This window comes from Humulus lupulus, chromosome 6 (genome assembly GCF_963169125.1).
Source record: "Humulus lupulus chromosome 6, drHumLupu1.1, whole genome shotgun sequence".
In the NCBI taxonomy this organism is placed as follows: domain Eukaryota; kingdom Viridiplantae; phylum Streptophyta; class Magnoliopsida; order Rosales; family Cannabaceae; genus Humulus; species Humulus lupulus.
Genome location: NC_084798.1, coordinates 5,933,122 through 5,952,076, shown reverse-complemented (window position 1 = coordinate 5,952,076; position 18,955 = coordinate 5,933,122). Strand labels below are relative to the sequence as shown.

Below are 18,955 nucleotides of genomic sequence, written 5' to 3'. Positions count from 1 at the left end.
AAAATCTTCTATGTTGTGGCACAAACGTTTAGGCCATATCTCTAAAGATAGAATGCAAAGGTTGGTGAAAGATGGGGTTCTTCAAGATCTAGATTTTTCAGATTTTACTGCCTGTGTTGATTGTATTAAAAGAAAGTTAACGGCCAAGGTTAAAAAAGTAAAACAGATAGGTGCACACGATTGTTTGAGTTGATCCATACTGATATTTGTGGGCCTTTTGTTCCGCCTACTGTGGGTGGTTATAAATCTGAATCTTTAGATGCGTTTAAGATTTTTAAGACGAAAGTTGAGCTTCAAAAGGGGAAGAAGATCAAGGCAGTTAATTCTGATAGAGGTGGAGAGTATTATGGACGTTATGCTGAAAGTGGAAGGAACCCCAGGCCTTTCACTAGGTACTTACAGGAATGTGGCATTGATGCAAGATATACAATGCTAGGAACACCCCAACAGAATGGAATTGCTGAAAGGAGAAATCGCACTCTTCTTGACATGGTGCGATGTATGTTGATTCATTCTAGTTTGCTAGAGTTTTTATGGGGTGAGGCATTAAAGACTGCAGCTTATATCTTGAATCAAGTGCCCAGCAAGTCTGTCCCAAAGACGCCTTATGAGCTATGGTCAAGTAAGAAACCAAGCTTGCGTCATTTTCATGTTTGGGGTTGCAAAGCAGAAGTGAGGCCCTATAATCCATAGTCTAAGAAACTTGATCCGAAGACCATTAGTGGCTATTTTGTGGGCTACACCATTGGATCAAGGGGTTCTAGATTTTATTGCCCATCTCACACCACCAAGGTTATAGAATCAGATAGGACTGTCTATTTTGAGGATGAATTTGGTTCAAGTCAAGGGTCAAAAGAAATTGTTTTCAGGGAAGAACACATTTTTGTCCCTGTACCTGTCGCTTCCGCTCCTATTGATGACCCTGTGATTGAACAAATTCCGGTAGAAACTCATGATGAACCTCAAAATCAAGAACAATGTGAAAATCTTGATATTGGGGATGATGAAGCTATGGTGAGAAGATCACAGAGAACCCGCAAGTCTGCTATTCCTAATGACTACCTTGTCTATTTACAGGAACATGAGTTTGATGTGGGAGACACTTTTGAGCCAGTTACCTTTCAAGAAGCTATGAATAGTCCTCAATCTGTATTGTGGATGGATGCAATAAAAGATGAGTTGAATTCTATGTCACAAAATGAAGTTTGGGAGTTGGTTGAATTACCCAAAGGTTGCAGACCCATTGGATGCAAATGGGTGTATAAGATCAAACGTGACTCGAATGGGCAAGTGGAAAGGTATAAGGCTAGGCTTGTGGCTAAAGGCTATAGCCAGAGAGAAGGTATTGATTTCAAAGAAACCTTTTCACCTGTTTCCACCGAAGATTCGTTGCGAATCATTATGGCTATAATTGCTCATTTTGATCTAGAACTCAATCAAATGGATGTGAGGACTGCCTTCTTGAATGGAGATTTATTTGAAGATGTTTACATGACTCAACCTATTGGTTTTGAGAAGTCTGGCAAAGAACACATGGTTTGCAAGCTCAAAAAGTCTATCTATGGGCTTAAACAAGCATCAAGGTAGTGGTATCTCAAGTTCGATATGATTGTCACTGCAAATGGCTTCAAGGAGAATGTAGTAGATCAATGTATATACATGAAGGTCAGTGGGAGCAGCTTTATTTTTCTAGTATTGTATGTTGACGACATCCTGCTTGCATCTAATAATTCTGATCTGTTGTCTGAGACAAAACATCTTTTGTTTAGCCATTTTGATATGAAGGATCTTGGTGAGGCTTCCTATGTGCTTGGGATTCAGATTCTTAGGGATAGGGCTAATGGTATTCTTCGTTTGTCTCAGAAGACTTACATTGATCGGATCTTGAAAAGATTCAATATGCATGCATGTTCTCCTGGGAAGGCACCGATAGTGAAGGGTGATAAGTTCTCAAAGGCCCAATGTCCACTAAATGATAAAGAGAGAGATGAAATGAAGATTATTCCTTATGCGTCTCTTGTAGGCAGCTTGATGTATGCTCAAGTATGCACACGCCCAAATATTTCTTTTATTGTTGGTGTGTTGGGTAGATACTTGAGTGATCCTGGACTTAGTCACTGGAAAGCGGCTAAGAAGGTCATGAGGTATCTTCAGGGTACCAAGGATCATATGTTGACTTACCGGCGAGCTGACACTCTTGATATAGTTGGGTTCAGTGATGCCGATTATGCAGGATGCGTAGATGATAAAAGGTCCACTTCAGGCTACAACTATATGATGGCTGGAGGAGCTGTTTCGTGGAAAAGTGGCAAGCAGACTCTCACAGCTTCCTTAACAATGGAGGCAAAGTACATGGCATGTTATGAGGCTACTTGTCAAGCAATATGGTTGCGGAATTTCATTTCAGCATTGGGTGTTGTAGAATCCATTTCGAGGCCGCTGAAATTGTACTGTGACAATTCTGCAGCTGTAGCTTTCTCTAAGAACACTCGAAGTACTTCTCGCTCAAAGCATATTGATATTAAGTATTATTTCGTTAAAGAGAAAGTTGTTGAATCCCTCATTACCATTGAGTACACGCCTATCGCTAGCATGTTGGCAGATCTACTTACAAAAGGCTTACCTATATGTGTGTTTGCAGAACACATTACCCGTATGGGATTACTAGGGGCCTAGATTACTGAGTTCAGTGGGAGCTATTTTATGTATTGAACATGCTAGTATTTTGTGTGGAATGCTTATGACTTGTATTTATGAAACATGCATAATGATATTTGAAGTCACTTCTTATTATTGTTGTCATATATATGAATATATATATTGTTGTTTGACGAAGTGATAGGTACAAAAGAGACGAATGCGCATAGTCTCAAATTGATGTACCACATGCATGTTTGGTTTAATGATTGTTATTGTATTTGAATGTCTTCAAGACCGAATCATAAATAATATATGTATCCTATCGATATGATATTATATATGATTTATTAGACTGTCTTTTAGTGATGGACAATATTATGGTGGTTTGATTATATTGTCCAAGTGGGAGAATGTTAGAATTTTATATGGACTAATATAATTACAAACATAATTCAATTATCACAATCATTTTCTAGAGTGCCTACGAATATTTAAAGATCATAATGGGATGATTAATATTAATCTAATTGCATTTGAGGCACATGGTAGCACCCTAAAGACTATAGGTTGGCCCATTAAACCATAGTGCACCATGTCTAATAATATAAGCCCAATAGGCCCAATATACCCCTTAGGGTAAAAAGGCATACGAGACATATATATATAGAACATATATGTTGTTGGGTGAAAATAAGCATGTGGTATTGTGGTAAGGGTTTGCTATCCATTAGGTCCCTCTTGCATTTTTGCACTTGTTTTTGTAGGTAAATTGAAGATTGCTAAGGGAAGAAATGGCTCAAGAAGGGATTGGCAATATGGGAGGTATGTGTTATATTATTTTATAATATAATGTAATATTATATTATTTTATAATATAATGTTTTAGATTAAATAAATGTGACATAGAGTGTCACATATTGTAACATATAATAGAGAGTTACATTATTTGGATATATGTGAAATATCCAAACATGTAACATATTTGGTGTTACAAATTCATCACAAATTTGTAACTCCTAAATATCACTCATTGTTGTGTAGATTTGTTGTTACACAATATTGAGATGAATTTCTTAAAGCCATATGAGAAATGGCTGATAGAGATGTGATTTTAACTCCCATATTGTGTATGGAAGTTACAAAATCAAGTGGGAATAAATTGGAACGTTTTGGAAAAAACTGAAAAAATGTGTTGCTGAAATTGACTGAGGGCCGCGGCGCCTGGAACTAGCGCCGCGGCCCTAATGGCTGACAGCTTCTATAATTTCGATTTTTTATCCAACTTTGAACGATTCCAACAGCTTAGTAACTCCCAATTCTCTATTTTAATTCCATAAAACACCCAATTAATCATTGGTAACAGCCATGGGGGTTGGTGGAATTTGAAATTCAAAGGGTGTCTCTAAACTCTATAAATAGGAGCCTAATGCTCACTTGTAAGACACATCATTTCTATCCACTAGAGCACTTGGCTAGAAACACCTTGAGGCTTGATTATTCCAGAAAACATTTCCAAAATCTGAGAGAGATCCCTTAGTGCTTGAGTTAGGGGGAAATAAGCTTTTGGACAAAAGTTTTAAACCTTGTTCAAGTTGGTGATCCCCAATCCTCTTCACTTAGGTTGTGTAAGTGAGAGTTTGTTTGTGGTTTATGTTCTTCCTTTTATTCTATTGTTCTTCTTCTTATTCTCTTGTTTTATTTACTTGTATATTTTGTTTAAGAGTTGTAATCTCTTCATTTGGTCCAAACACTTTATTTTATTTGTAACTTTTGTTTTGAGTTGTACTTTACTATTCTCTTCTTCTTCATCATCTTCTTCATTTCCTTTGTTTTATTTGTATTTTCAGTTATAGAGTTGTAACACTTTATTTTATCAATCTTGTCCATTGTAATATTTTGCATAGAGTTGTAATATTATCTTACCATTTCCATTGAGGCAATATTATTTTTCCTAACATTCAAAAGCTTATTCCCATTGTTTGTTTCAATGGAAGGTGAGACTATCAAATCATGAACCAATACCTAGTAGGGTGGAATAGGTTTCATGGATTCATTTGAACTTGGTGGTAAGACAAGGTAAGTGTAAATTTTATATAATAGTGATGAGATTTTATTTCATGTATTAGAATGTTTTCCAAATGTTGATACATGAATACTTGTGTAAATATTAACATGTTAATATAATATGAGATACATTGTAACATAGATTACACATCTATTTGTGAAAGTTAAATCCTTAGAAGTTGTAGAGTCCAAGAACTTTACTTAGCTAGTTAGATAGTAGTAGTAATAGTAATAGCTAGTAGTAGTTATAGTATTGTTATTACTGTGGATTTTGGTTCAAGCCGGGATTTAGTTGGAAACTCCTAGCAATAGTTATGGATTTTATAAGTTTAACCTATAGTTTAAGAATATTAATTTTAACATAAGGTTTGGTTAATATTGCTGGTTATTAATATGATGATTATTATAACCTAAGGTTTAGACAGAGCCAATAAGAATATGACACTTGTCATATGCATTGTTATTAAAGAATTATTATTTAAATGATAAAATAAGGGAAATATAAGACTTAGACTTCATCAAAATCTATTAAGAGCATGATATTTATTTAGATATTCAGATATTTAGACTCACAATTTTATTTATTTGTGGATTAGGTTATTTAGATAATTAAATAGATCTTTATTTTTTCGTAACTTTAGGGTACTGTAACTTCCAACCTATTTTTGACCCAGTTAGATTATGAATTTCGAAAAATAGTATTTCTAAAAAGTTGTAGATAATTTAATTATCTTTCTAACGGTATAAAGATATTTTAAATCTTAGTTCTACAGCTCCAGATATGTTGATTTTACTGTAGGTTAGTTTAAAGTTACGAGATTAGAAGATTTTTATTCCTTAGGATTCTATTTTAAATTTAAATTTGGATTATAATCAGAAGATTTTTATTCCTTAAGATTCTATTTTAAATGTAAACTTAAATTTAAATTTGAATTATGATTAGAAGATTTTTATTCCTAGAACTCTATAAATAGGACCTAGCACCAAGCATTTTTTTTTTCATTCATTCATCAAGCTAAGTTCAGAGGCTGCAAGTTGCTAGGTTATTGTGAGAGTGTAAACACTAGGGTTGGGGATTATAAGCTTAATCATTTTTTTTAAGCTTACCAACCACTTGGGAAGTAAGGTTTATAACACATTTCGGTTTAAGGTTTAGATTGGTCATAAAGCATTCAAGGTATTCCAAAACTATAGTTATTTTGGTATTATTTTCTTCAAGTTCTTATAGTTTTCTACTCAGCCCCTAACTTTATTCTTTATTCTTGGATAGGAAATCTAAGTTCTTGAACATAAGGTTTTTGGTAAGTATATTCTTAATGGTATAGTTCTTCCATTCTTTTCATCTCATTCTCTTTAGTATACTCACCCTTCCATTTATGGATTTTAGGAGTGTTCCAACGTCCCAAAACTTTTCTCAAATCCCGGTATTTTTTGTAAGGAAAATAGGCTAGATCTTGTATGTTTTTATGTTATGTTATGTTTTTATATGTTATGTTATGATTTACCCTACCTCAAATATTAGACAGGGGACGTAGATGGGTTATCATACACTACATGTGATCTAACCTACCTCAAATATTAGACAGGGGACGTATATGGTTTATCACATGTCATAATGGCCATTATTAGTATAGTCTTATATAGTATATGTTATGATATGTTTTTAGTATATGTTATGATATGTTGTGATATGATTTTATGTGTATATTTATGTTGATTAGTAGTTTTTCCTTGCTGGGCATTAGGCTCACTCCTTTTCTTTTAGTATGATACAGGAAAATAGATGCAGAGGCGGAAGGATTCTTGGAAGCTTGGTGTGTGTATGGAGGTGAATGGAGTGGATGGGCTGCGTGTCGATTCGAGGACAACGTTTTTTTTTAGTTTCTTTAAAATTATGTTTTTATGTTTTTTTTTTCCGCATGTAGCTTTGTAAATAATTTTATTTAAAGTTATGTTTTATTTTAAAACAATGAGCTCATTTATGTGTTACAAACATTGTTTCTTTAAGGTTTTCAATAAAGTTATGAATTTTCTTACGTATGTTCATTTCAAAGTTGAGTTTATGTTTAGTAGGTTTAATGATCTAAGTTTCATAGATAGTTGGGTCGTTACAGAAGTGAACTTTTGAGAAGCTCTTCATAATCTAGTGATTGTTAATCTTATGTGTATGCTATATGTGAGATAGTAGTACATACATTTGACATGAAAATTATGTTTTGAGAATTTATAAAGCATGATAATTAGGTAGTTTTGACATACCTATATATTGATTTTGTGAATCAATAGAATATATCAATATGTGGATATGTGAATTATTGTATGATATTTGTGATATATTTACAATATAATTATGAGATTCAAAATGCATGCTAATATGATGGGTATATGTTGACAAATTATGTTAAATTTCTTTGAGACATAATTATGTTAATATATAAAAGTATATTGATATATACATGAGAATTATCATGGTGTTTCATATAATATGATAATTAAGGTGATAATAATATAAATATGTTTTATCATATTTTATTGCAATGTGATGAATTACCATTTATTTGGTAAATAAAGAGAACTATTTGCGAAATTAAAATTTCTCATTTAAGTGTTGACCAACTCAACTTATGAGATAAGAAAAGATGAACCTAAAGGGTTACATCTTTTGATAAGAGTCTTGCTACTGCAAGAAAATGGATTAAGAGAATCCAAAATTATGGAATGAAATATTGACCTATAGGCTTGGAGTCTAAAGTGTGGTCAAAAGAGAAAACATTTGAGAATTATTTAGTGATAATAATTCTCAAATATTCAATGTCTCAATGAGGTGGCATGACAAAATTGGAGAAGCAATTTTGAATCTTTATACCAATAATGAATAAGATTGAAAAGAATTTTATTCATTCTTGTTAAAGATGGTGATATGTTTTCAATTAATCTCAATGAGGAGATAATGTTAAACCAAAGCATTAGAAATCAAAGTATTTAAATAAATCATTGAGGGTTTATTTTCTTTGATTTAAGTGTTTAAAATTGACATCTTCAAATTGATTTTGACGAGAAAATCAATGGATGTCAAAATGATGTTTTCAAAAGAATCTCAAAGAGACTCTTAGAAAAATGCACAAAAGTTGGTTAAGTGACTTTAAGATTATTTAGTCAACTAAATAAAAGATTAATGTGCTAAGAAGTGATAGAGGAGGAGAGTACTTCTCTAATGAATTCAATACATTTTGTGAAGAAAATAGTATAATTCATGAGTGCACTGCACCTTATACACCACAACACAATGGTGTTGCCGAAAGGAAAAATAGGACTTATCTAGAGATGATAAATTCTATGTTGGTGTTTTCTAAGTTGAACTTCAACTTATGGGGTGAAGCGCTTTTAACCGCTTGTCACATTCTTAATCGAATACCGATGAAGAAAAATGAGATATCTCCATATGAGTTATGGAAAGGAAGAAAACCCAACATAGGGTACTTCAAAGTGTGGGGGTGTCTTGCATATTGCAAGAAAACCGAACCTAATAGAACAAAGTTAGGCTCAAGAGTCATAAAGTGTGCTTTTGTTGGTTATGCCAACAATAGTAAAGCTTATAGGCTATTAGACTTAGAGTCTAATATTGTGATTGAATCTAGAGAAGTTGAATTCTTTGAGAATATGTTATGTGACGACAATTCTAAAGCTTCAACATCTCTAAAGGAGAATTTGTTATATGAGAATAATTTTCAAACTTCTACATCCAAAATTGATTCTCAAGAGGAGAATTCTCAAAATGATGTAAAGCAACCCTTCGAACCTAGAAGAAGTCAAAGGCTTAAAAATCATAATTATAATTAGATATCCATTTTTTTGTAATTTGATTGGTTCAATGTAATTAGATTGATTTGAATGTTGCCTGTCTTAACTTCAACACCAAAATTGGTTCAGTGTAATAAAAGTTTTGTGACTAAATGTTACTTTTAGTCGTAACAATAATAGAGACAAAAAAATATATAATTTTTTTAAAATGATCTTTTATTTAAATAAATAATATACAAAAATATACTCACCATATTTAATGTAAAAGATATTGACTTGCCTTGACACCAAGCAACACGCTCAAATATTAAATAATTGAAGTGTGACTACTTCAAACTACTTAATAACTTTTATATATATAAATAGTGGGATTTGACAATGGAACATATATACATAATAAAGCACAAACTTGTCCCTTTCAATAAATAATAAAAAAATATGGGATTGAATGGCACTGCAAAACACCAATCCATTACAAATATTAAAGCACAAACTTTTCCTCGCCCGTTTACAGCTCTATCCAATCCATTTATTAAACTTCAATTCAATTCAATCAAATCTATTTATTCAAATTCAATCAAATCAAATCCAATTCAATCTATTTATTTAAATCCATTCCAATTGTAATTAGATATCTATTTTTTTTTTGTAATTGGATTGAATTTGATTGGTTCAGTGCAATTGGATTGATTTGAATGTTGCTTGTCCCTAACTTAAAGCACCAGAATTGGTTAAGGCCAACTCCAATGGGACTGCAAAATACCAATTTGGTGTTGATCCTACACCATATATCACTCCAATGGGACTGCAAAATAGTGTACATGAACAGTGCCACAACATTATTGATGTGACACTTTTCACCACAACAAATTTTTTTTTGTTTTTGTGTTTTATATTAATATTATATATAAATATATGGATATTATTTAATTTGTAAGATAAAATAATATAATGATATAATGTGTACTTTGTGAAGAATATAATAATGTTGAATATATTTTTTGGTATAATTTTTAGTGTTATGGTTGGATTGGAGAAAAAATATGATGTTAAAATTACCTCATTTTTTTATGTTGGTTCAACACCATTTTAGTATTCATGGTTGGAGTTGCTCTGAGTGTAATAAAAGTTTTGTGACTAAATGCTACTTTTAGTCATAACAATAATAGACAAAAAAAATTAATTTTCTTAAAAATAATATTTTATTTAAATAAATAAGAGACAAAAATATACTTACCACATTTAATGTAAACGATATTGACTAGCCTTTACACCAAGCAACACGCTCAAATTAGTTTGTAATATTAAATAATTGATAATGAAATATATATATATATATATACATATCAAAGCACAAACTTGTCCCTTTCAATAAATAATAAAATAGAATGGGAAAAACGTTCAATACAGATCTGAATTTATAATATGATGACATTTTAGTAAAACATCCTAAACCATCTGAATGTAAAATTATTTTACTTGTAATTGAAGTTACTATATTATCCAATAAACCGATACATTAGAAACTACAACCTTAGTTATATATGTAGCTTAATATATATTATATGTAATTGGATTCGATCAGTTTTTAGTTGGATTTTGACAATGTCATCCGCCATCCGATCTAGGGATGTTAATTTAACCTGCGAGATAGGGTCCCCGTGAGGGATATGACCCCCGTCCCAAACCCGCCACGTTTACATTATATTTTATAATAATTTATTTTTAATATAAATATAATAAAATAATTTATATAAAAACATATATTTCTTATTGGTATAATTTATTATTTTTTTAATTATTTTATATTAAAAAGTTTAACTATCTTAATTTATTTTATCAATTTTAGAAAAAAATAATTATTTTTTAAACAGGTACCCCATGGGGCCCCGAGGTAGGGCGAAGATGGGGGAGTCATTCTCAACCTCGCCCCGCCCCGTTTACATCCCTATCCAATCCATTTATTCAAATTTAATCCAATATATTTATTCAAATCCATTCCAATTGTAATTGGATATCCATTTTTTTGTAATTTGATTGAATCAATGTAATTAGATTGAATGAATGTTGCTCATCCTAATTTCAAGCACCAAAATTGGTTCAGTGTAATAAAAAATTTGTGACGAGACAAAAAAATATATAATTTTTTTAAAATGATCTTTTATTTAAATAAATAATATACAAAAATATACTCACCATATTTAATGTAAAAGATATTGACTTGACTTGACACCAAGCATGTAACGCCCTACTTCCTTAGAGCCGTTACTAAGGGAGTTTAAAAATGTGCTTTCATCTCGCTAATCGAGGTTTTAAATCAAACAGTGTAATTAAGCTATAAACAGAGGAAAAACCTTAGAAATATTAATTTCCATAGAAAATCATGAAAGGTTTACACTTGGGATCCCAAAATATAGTTTAGAAATGTTTACAACATATTAATTAAACCAAGTCGACTAGACGACAAAATCAGAGTTTATTTACAAGCATCTCCCAAAATCCTTTGGTCGTGGCAGCCAGGCTGGCCAAACATGTACACGCCGCCTCACGCCTGCTGTACTCATGGTTGGTTGATCACCTCTGTACCCTATACCTGCACCACAGAGCATCTGTGAGCCGAAGCCCAGCAAGAGAACCCACAAGCAGATAACATATGCAACACATATATCAAACATATAAACATGCCACCAATGGCTAAACACGTACGACCTAGCCGTCCCAGGCATTTACCAAGCCCTGGGTTCGCGGACCATGCCGTGAGGATATCCCAGGTATCCTTTTGGGGACTCGCCCTGGCAACTCGCACTCCACGTGCTCAGCACTGCTCCCGGCCCCTTGCCGTTCTCGGCCTTGCACTCAACGTGCCCAACGCCGTTCCCGACCCTTCGCCGTTCTCGGTCTACACCGTTTCCGGCTCAAGCCGACCGTTCACATCATAATTAACACAGCATAACAAGCAAGTATAGAATTCTAGCATAATCAGATAAAGGGCTACGCCCCGCAGTTCTAACATATTGGGCTCGGCCCTGCATACTAATCCATTCATTCACACTAGGCTCAGCCCTGCATATCAGTTCATTCAAACACATTGGGCTCAGCCCTGCACACAAGCTCTATGGGAACAAGGGTTCTCTTACCTGAGTCCCGAGCTCTCCGAGCATCGATGTCCCGAGCACAGCCCTCTAACTTGAGCCTCGCCGAAACCCTAGTCACAACACATTAACAATATCCAATCATCAAGTACTAATCCAACGAATAACTTCAAACCATAACTCTAACCTCCGGGACCTTGAATTCTATCAATCTGGGTGATAAAATCCATCCCGAGCCTTACCCCTTGAGTTCCCAAGACTAAAATACCCTTAAAAACTCAACCTGGCACTAAGGGTCGCGACCCCACCCTCAAGAGTCGCGGCTAGCCTCAAAACAGAGGCTAACACACCCCTGCAACACACACGGGCCGCGGTGCGCGCACCAAGCACCGCGACGCGCATGAACTCTCGGCCATCCTTGGACGCACGCGCACACGGGCCGCGGCGCGCCCATCCTAAGGCCACGACCCTCCTCACCGAACCCAGAATTCTTCATCAGTTTTCTACCTTTTCTTCAAGCCAATCCTCACCAAAACTCACCTATCTAACCCAGATAGTTAACACATATACTCCAGCTCAATAATAACTCAGTAACAACATCAAAATCCATCAAATTCTACTACAAAAATCCAATTAGAACCCCAAGAACAAGTTAAATTCTACCCACATGCAAAGCTTGAAAACACAGCTGAAACTTAAGCATAACTACCATGAAAAAGCTTACCTCTTGCTAAGTTAAACCCCTGAAGTTGAACCTTAATTCCCCTAAGCTCCTAGCTCCCTAAAACCCAACTGAACTCCTTAGACCTTCAAGTTGATTCCCATAGTTTTCCTTGTGTTTATCTTAGAGAGTGAATGGGAAAAGAAGAAATAAAACTATCCTTGGCTGAGAAGAGAAGTATAAGTCGGTTCCTAGAGTTTCTAAATAATTCCTCTTTTTGTTTTATTTGACTTAATCTATGTGATTACCCCAAAGCTTGGGGTACCAAAACATCCCCGAGAGCAAAATGGTAAATTTCCCTAATATTCCCGCCTAGACATTCTATCCTCAAATATATCTCCAAATATTTATTTTCATGTCCCGATAATCCCATAACACACCTAATACCCAAATTATCCCTCGACTCGCCCCGAGTCGGAATCTCAACCCCGTTGTGACTCTCTGGCTAACCGCTCCCCAGGACTGTCTCGGATCGTGCTACACAAACATATCGCATATATATAACATATAACCACATTAATTCACCCATTAACACATTAAAGCACATTAAATCATTTATTGCCCTCCAGGCACACTAATCAAGGCCCTAAGCCCAATTAGCAAATTCAGGTCATTACAACTATCCCCTCCTTACGGGAATTTCGTCCTCAAAATTTTCTGAACAACTCGGGATACCTGTAACGACCCAAATTTCCTAATAAGGTTTAGGACCTTGATTAGGAGGCCGGGAGGGCCATAATTGATTTACTGTGTTGTTATATGATTATATGCATGATTATGTGGGTCATATTATTATATGATGATAAAGGCATGCATGGGACTATATACTCTGATATGAGGGTATTATGGTAATTTGGCTCATTGAGAGCGTAATTGTGTATTTGTGCGTATATTGGTAAGCTAATGTTGAGACCACATTATTATGTGGATATATCTGTGATCTGTGACTCGAGACGATCTTAGTGAGCAGAATAGCGAAAAAGTCATGGCAGGGATTTGTACCCGGCACGGGGTGTGCCTGGGGGTATAAATGAGGATTTAGTAAGTATATTGGGGACTATTTTGACATTGAGGGATATTATTGGTATTTAATTAGGTATTGGGTAGTAAGCGGTGAATATTAGAGACACTCGAGGAGTTAGCGGGAATTGGGGTGAAATGACTAAAATGCCCTTAAGTGGATTAAAAGGTTAGAAATAAAAGGGAGGGCATTAAGGTCATTTGGCTTTTTAAAGATGTGTATTACTGAGGTTTTGTGTTAGTGGAAGTGGTTGAATACTTCAGAAGTCTGAAGAAGGAAAAGAAAGAGAAGAGAAAGGAGAGGAAAATAGAGAGCTTTCTCTTGGGTCGGTTTGTGGTTCTCTCACCACTTTTTTGGGGTTTTCTTGGAGCAAAGCTCAGAGGAGAGCTAGGTTAGGCTAAGCATCAAGAATCCTAAGCTAGGATTGGAGAAGTGGCAGAGGATTAGCATGAACACCCTAACACTTGAGGTAAGGTTCTATAGAGTTCTTCAGTTTCTGGTTTTGGTTTTGAACTATGGTGCTTAAGTTGAATCTAATGGGGACTTTAGGGAATTCAGGCCAAAGGGTGAGGAAAATCAAGCTAGGGAGGCGTAGAGGCTGTCTTAAAATCGAACTCCATTAAAGGTATGAATACTAAGCCTCTAACTCTGATGTTTTGACTGGTTTTGCTGAGTTTCTGAGCTTAGGGACAACTATGGTGAATTTTGGGATTAGAGATGCATGTGATTGGGTTTTGAGTTTTTGGGGTGCTTGGGATGAGTGGAGTATGTTTATAAGGTTGTTTTTGAGGTTGGCAAAGGTTTGGAGAAGTTTTGGTTGAGTTTGGTTCGAGGAAATCGCAGGAAGAGGAATTTGGAGTTGGCCTGCCTGTGACTAGTGCTACAGCGCTAGCCTTTGGGCGCTGTAGCGCTAGGCCATGTATGCTGAGGGGATTTTGCTTCTGTTTGTAGCGCTGTAGCGCCCTCCTAAGAGCGTTGTAGCGCAGCCCTGTTTTCATAAAGGCATTTGAGGGTTATTTGTAAGGGTTTTTGACCAAGGGTTTGGGGTTTGGTTCCACCACCTTGTTTGGTGGAACTAGAACTTCCTGGGGGCTCGGGATTGGTCCCGAGGCTAGGTTTTGGACTTGAGGTTTGATGATGACTTTGACCTATGATTGTGTTTAGGTGAACGCTAGGGCTCGAGAGGGATCGTGCTCAAGGAGTCAAGTGATCAAAGCTAGCAAATCGAAAGGTAAGAAAGTTGCACCTGAATATATGGTTAGGTTGGGACTAAGTGTTCCCTATGTGTGTATGCATTGTTATGTGAATGTGATTAACCATGTGGACACAATGGGACTAAGAGCTCCCTATATTTGTATATCATGTCATGAGATGGTATTATTATGCCATGGGACATGCGATAGCCGGCCTAAGAGTGTCGGAATCTATATTCGCGCACTGAGGCGCGGCTCAGCCACTGGTAGCTGAGGCAGCTTATTTATCACTGAGCTCGGTTAAGCTGGCCGGAGTCAGTGAGTATTACACTGGGGGCGGCCCAAGAGAGCCGAAGACAGTGAGTATTGATGGTAGTTATAGTTGGATACCTATTTCCGGTGAAATTAGTGCCTCTTTGGTCCAGCTCCAATATTTGGAGTATTTGAATCTTAGTTACAATGATTTCACTAAAATCCCAAAGTTTATAGGAGCCTTCACAAATCTCAAATATCTTGATTTTTCAGATAATTGTATAACTGGAAATATTCCTTCAGAACTTGGAACCCTCACCAACTTACGTATTCTTGACCTTAGTCACTCTATTAGTTTGACTGCTAATAGTTTCAAATGGCTTTCTCATCTCCCTTATCTGAGAATCTTTAAACTGGATCAAACAAACTTCAACAAAGCCAAAGGCTGGTTTCATTCATTTAAAACAGCTCCCTCCTTATCAACCTTACACCTATATGATTGTCAATTTCCAGAGCTAGATGATTCCTCTTTTTCTCATATCACAAACTCTACCAATTCTATCACAACTCTCGATGTCTCTTATAGTACATTTGGGTCTACAACAGTTTCTCGCTTGCTTAATTTGAGCAATAATCTTGTTGATCTCTCTCTGTATGATAATAATTTCAATATCAAAGGCAGTCATCTTCCAGATGCTTTTGACAATTTGAAATATCTTAGGCGTTGTTTCTTGCAATTCAATGAATTTGATGGGGAAGTGCCGAAATCTATAGGGAGTCTTTGTAAGCTTCAACAATTAGTTTTGTCTCTTAATGAATTCAATTCCACCATGACTGATATCTTGGAAAGCCTCCTTGATTGCAATAACAACTCGTTAGAAACTCTTAATTTGTCTCAGAATAGACTAAATGGACCACTGCCTAGAGATTTGTCAAGATTTTCGTACTTGAGAGAGTTGGATGTGTCATACAATAAGTTCAGTGATACTTTACCAGAGAGCATCGGCAATCTCTCTAGTCTTGAGTTCTTAGCCATTTCCGGGAATTCTTTCATAGGAGTTGTCTCCGAAACACACCTTGAGAAACTCTCCAAATTGAAACACCTTGACTTATCTTCCAACTCTTTAACTTTGAAAACGAATATCACATGGGTTCCTCCTTTTCAACTCCAATATATCAATTTGAGATCTTGCACGATAGGTCCACAACTTCCTTCTTGGCTTCAAACACAGTCAAATATTTCATATATTGATTTATTTAGTTCTGGAATATCTGATGTCATTCCTAAATGGTTTTTCAATATGACTTCCAATTTAGAATATTTGGATTTATCTTCCAATCTTATCAACAGCACCTTCCCAAATAGTCTATTGGAATCTAATAATAAGTCTCCATACGTGTATTTAAGCTCTAACAAATTTCATGGATGTATCCCACCATATCTTCTTCTCAAAGCACGTACATTAAATCTTTCCAATAATACTCTTACATGTTTTGAGCCTCTCTTTTGCGATCAAATTGATGGAACAATGGATTATCTTGATCTTTCTAATAACCAGTTATTTGGAAGCATTCCAAACTGTTTGTTCCATTTAGGAAATTTGTTCTATCTCAATTTGAACAACAATAGGTTGTCTGGTGTGATACCAAGCTCAATAGCTTCCTTGTATAGTATTGGGGTACTTGGTTTGAGGAAAAATAACTTGTCAGGAACTTTACCATCATCCATGCAGAATTGTACACGATTGTCACTTCTAGATGTTGGAGAGAATAGCTTGGGAGGAACTATACCAAAGTGGATTGGGGAAATACTTACAAATCTGGTTGTTTTGCAACTAAAGTCCAATCATTTTTATGGAACAATACCATCAAGTCTATGCCATCTACAATATATTCAGATATTGGACATTTCCCATAATAGGATATATGGAGCTATCCCATCTTGTATGAATAATTTTACATCCATGGCGGAGAAATCTAAAGAATTTCGTAATAGTTATCAATTTGGATCATTTGAGACATCGATAATATGGAAAGGAATGGAATATGAGCATATACAAAATTTCGATATATTTAGAGTCATTGACTTTTCAAGTAATAAATTGATTGGAGAGATTCCTATGGAGTTGACTTATCTTGTGGGACTAAATCAGTTGAACTTGTCAAGAAATAGTTTGGGTGGAGCCATACCTCGGAATATTGGGAATTTAAGTGGACTAGAATCACTAGATTTGTCTTATAACAATTTTAGTGGAAAAATTCCTACTGGCTTGGCAGAATTATCTTTCTTGGCATGCTTGAATTTATCATTTAATCATTTGTCAGGAAAGATCCCCACAGGTACTCAATTGCAAAGTTTCAATGCTTCTTCATATGTTGAAAATTTTGGATTATGTGGACTTCCTCTTTTGACTGAATGCCCTGGAGATCATGCAACTTCTAGAAATCATGACTTTAAAAACTACAATGAACTTGATCAAGAATGGTTTGATATGTCATGGTTTTTCATTAGTCTTGAATTTGGATTTGCTCTTGGTTTTATTGGAGTTTGTGGAGCTTCGTTCCTAAACTTTTATCGGAGACTTGCTTATTTTCGATGCTTGAATAAATTTGAAGATTGGCTTTATGTGATGATAAGCGTTAGAGTTTCTAACTTGAAGAGATACTTCAATGCTAAATGGTTAGTACTTTTGTTTTCTTCTTTTTATTACAAAATATGTAAATAATGATTCCTCTAACTATTTAAATCCACTGTATATTCTACTTATTATTTAGATAATGATTCTAATTCTCTTGTATTTTCTTAAAATATAATTAATTGATGAAATATTAAAGTATTTCATCTTCATTATCATAGATTCATTTGTGGAGATCTCATCTTGGAGAACTGTTCCCCTAAATGAGAGAACTAGAAAAGAAGAATAAAGATTTAGTGATTGCTCATTAAATAATTTTCTTTCAGATTTATATGCGTACTAGCTAGTCTATTTTCAGCTATAGCATGTGATCATTTGAATTTGCCAAGCTATATATATATACATATTCTCTTTTGTATTTCTTTTTTGTTTTCTTTCTAGTAAAATACTTGATATTATATTTTATGTAAGAAGTAAATAAATGTATCTTTTTGTTAGTTGAGTTTTTTTGACATTCATTTGGCTAAATGTGTACCTTAAACTTTAAAGATAAATTCAGATTAATGAGATCAAAAGTGTATAAAGTACTAGGCATGCATATATAAATATATATATATATATTTATATGTTTATACCATTTGAACCCGACACAGTGAAAGTTATTACACTTCTGACGCATTCCTCTTAGAGAATATCACTCAATAAATAGGTATTTATAAAATTTATTTCTTTTTATTTTATAAGTGTTAGAAAGAGTCCTCTTCGAGACAGGACAAATCTCCTTAGCAATAGCTTGCAATTTCATTCAGCATAAAAGAAAAACTGTCAAAATGGTTACAACTTACCTTTTATATGTATTGACAAAAAAAAGGATTGAAAATAACAGTAATTGACTAAGCAAGACTCTCTCTAATTCCAAGCTTCATTACATAATCCTTCAGCCAACGTGGCTTAGTGTGCTCCCTTGTATTCTTTGCTCCGTTTTCCCCTCTTCCCTTGTTGGCTTCACCTCTACTATTGCTGGTGCCCTCTTCTATTGTTGGTGGTGATTCTTCAATGGGTTGGGTCTTCTCTCTTTCCCAGCTGCCCACTCTCTCGTGAATGGCTCCATGGTCTAAGTTAATTGGGCTTGTCAAATGGGCCCTTGTATCACTACCCCCATCCACGAAACTAACCTTGTCCTCAAGGTTGTGTAACCTGTAGATATCCATAAAGTTGTCATAATCTTCCCAGGTGGCATCTTCCGGAGTGCTGAACGACCACTGAACCAGGACTTGTTTGGTAGAAGAGTTGTGAGTCTTGTGAATCCTTGCTGCCAAAATAGCTAGAGGTAGCATAAGAGGCTTGTTAGCCTCACTCAACTCTGGCAATGGATAGTATTTCGTCGGTGACGGACCCAAAAACGGTTTCAGCAGGGAAACATGAAAAGTCGGGTGAATGCGGCTATTCGGAGGAAGCTTGAGTGTATAAGCAACAGGTCCAGCACGAGCCATGACTTCAAAGGGTCCGTAATATCGACGACAAAGCTTCGAATT

General features: G+C 35.1%; 1 protein-coding gene across 1 annotated transcript; it reads left to right on the top strand.

The window, feature by feature from the left end:
- The first annotated feature begins 52 nt into the window (after positions 1 to 52).
- LOC133784576 (receptor-like protein EIX2) lies at positions 53 to 18,234 on the top strand. Its single transcript, XM_062223871.1, has 6 exons — positions 53 to 157; positions 271 to 392; positions 2,091 to 2,155; positions 2,234 to 2,469; positions 14,958 to 17,464; positions 18,165 to 18,234. Exons 1-6 carry the CDS (start codon positions 53 to 55, stop codon positions 18,232 to 18,234), a joined length of 3,105 nt encoding a protein of 1,034 aa, XP_062079855.1.
- The last annotated feature ends 721 nt before the right edge of the window (positions 18,235 to 18,955 follow it).

Bases quoted from the DNA above. Each gene is read 5' to 3' on its own strand.
- LOC133784576 (XM_062223871.1), top strand. From the start codon at position 53: ATGCAAAGGTTGGTGAAAGATGGGGTTCTTCAAGATCTAGATTTTTCA. The intron at 158-270 runs GTAAAACAGATA...GATGCGTTTAAG, and splicing joins TAACGGCCAAGGTTAAAAAA to ATTTTTAAGACGAAAGTTGA. The intron at 2,470-14,957 runs GTAGCTTTCTCT...TCTTTGGTCCAG, and splicing joins ACTGTGACAATTCTGCAGCT to CTCCAATATTTGGAGTATTT.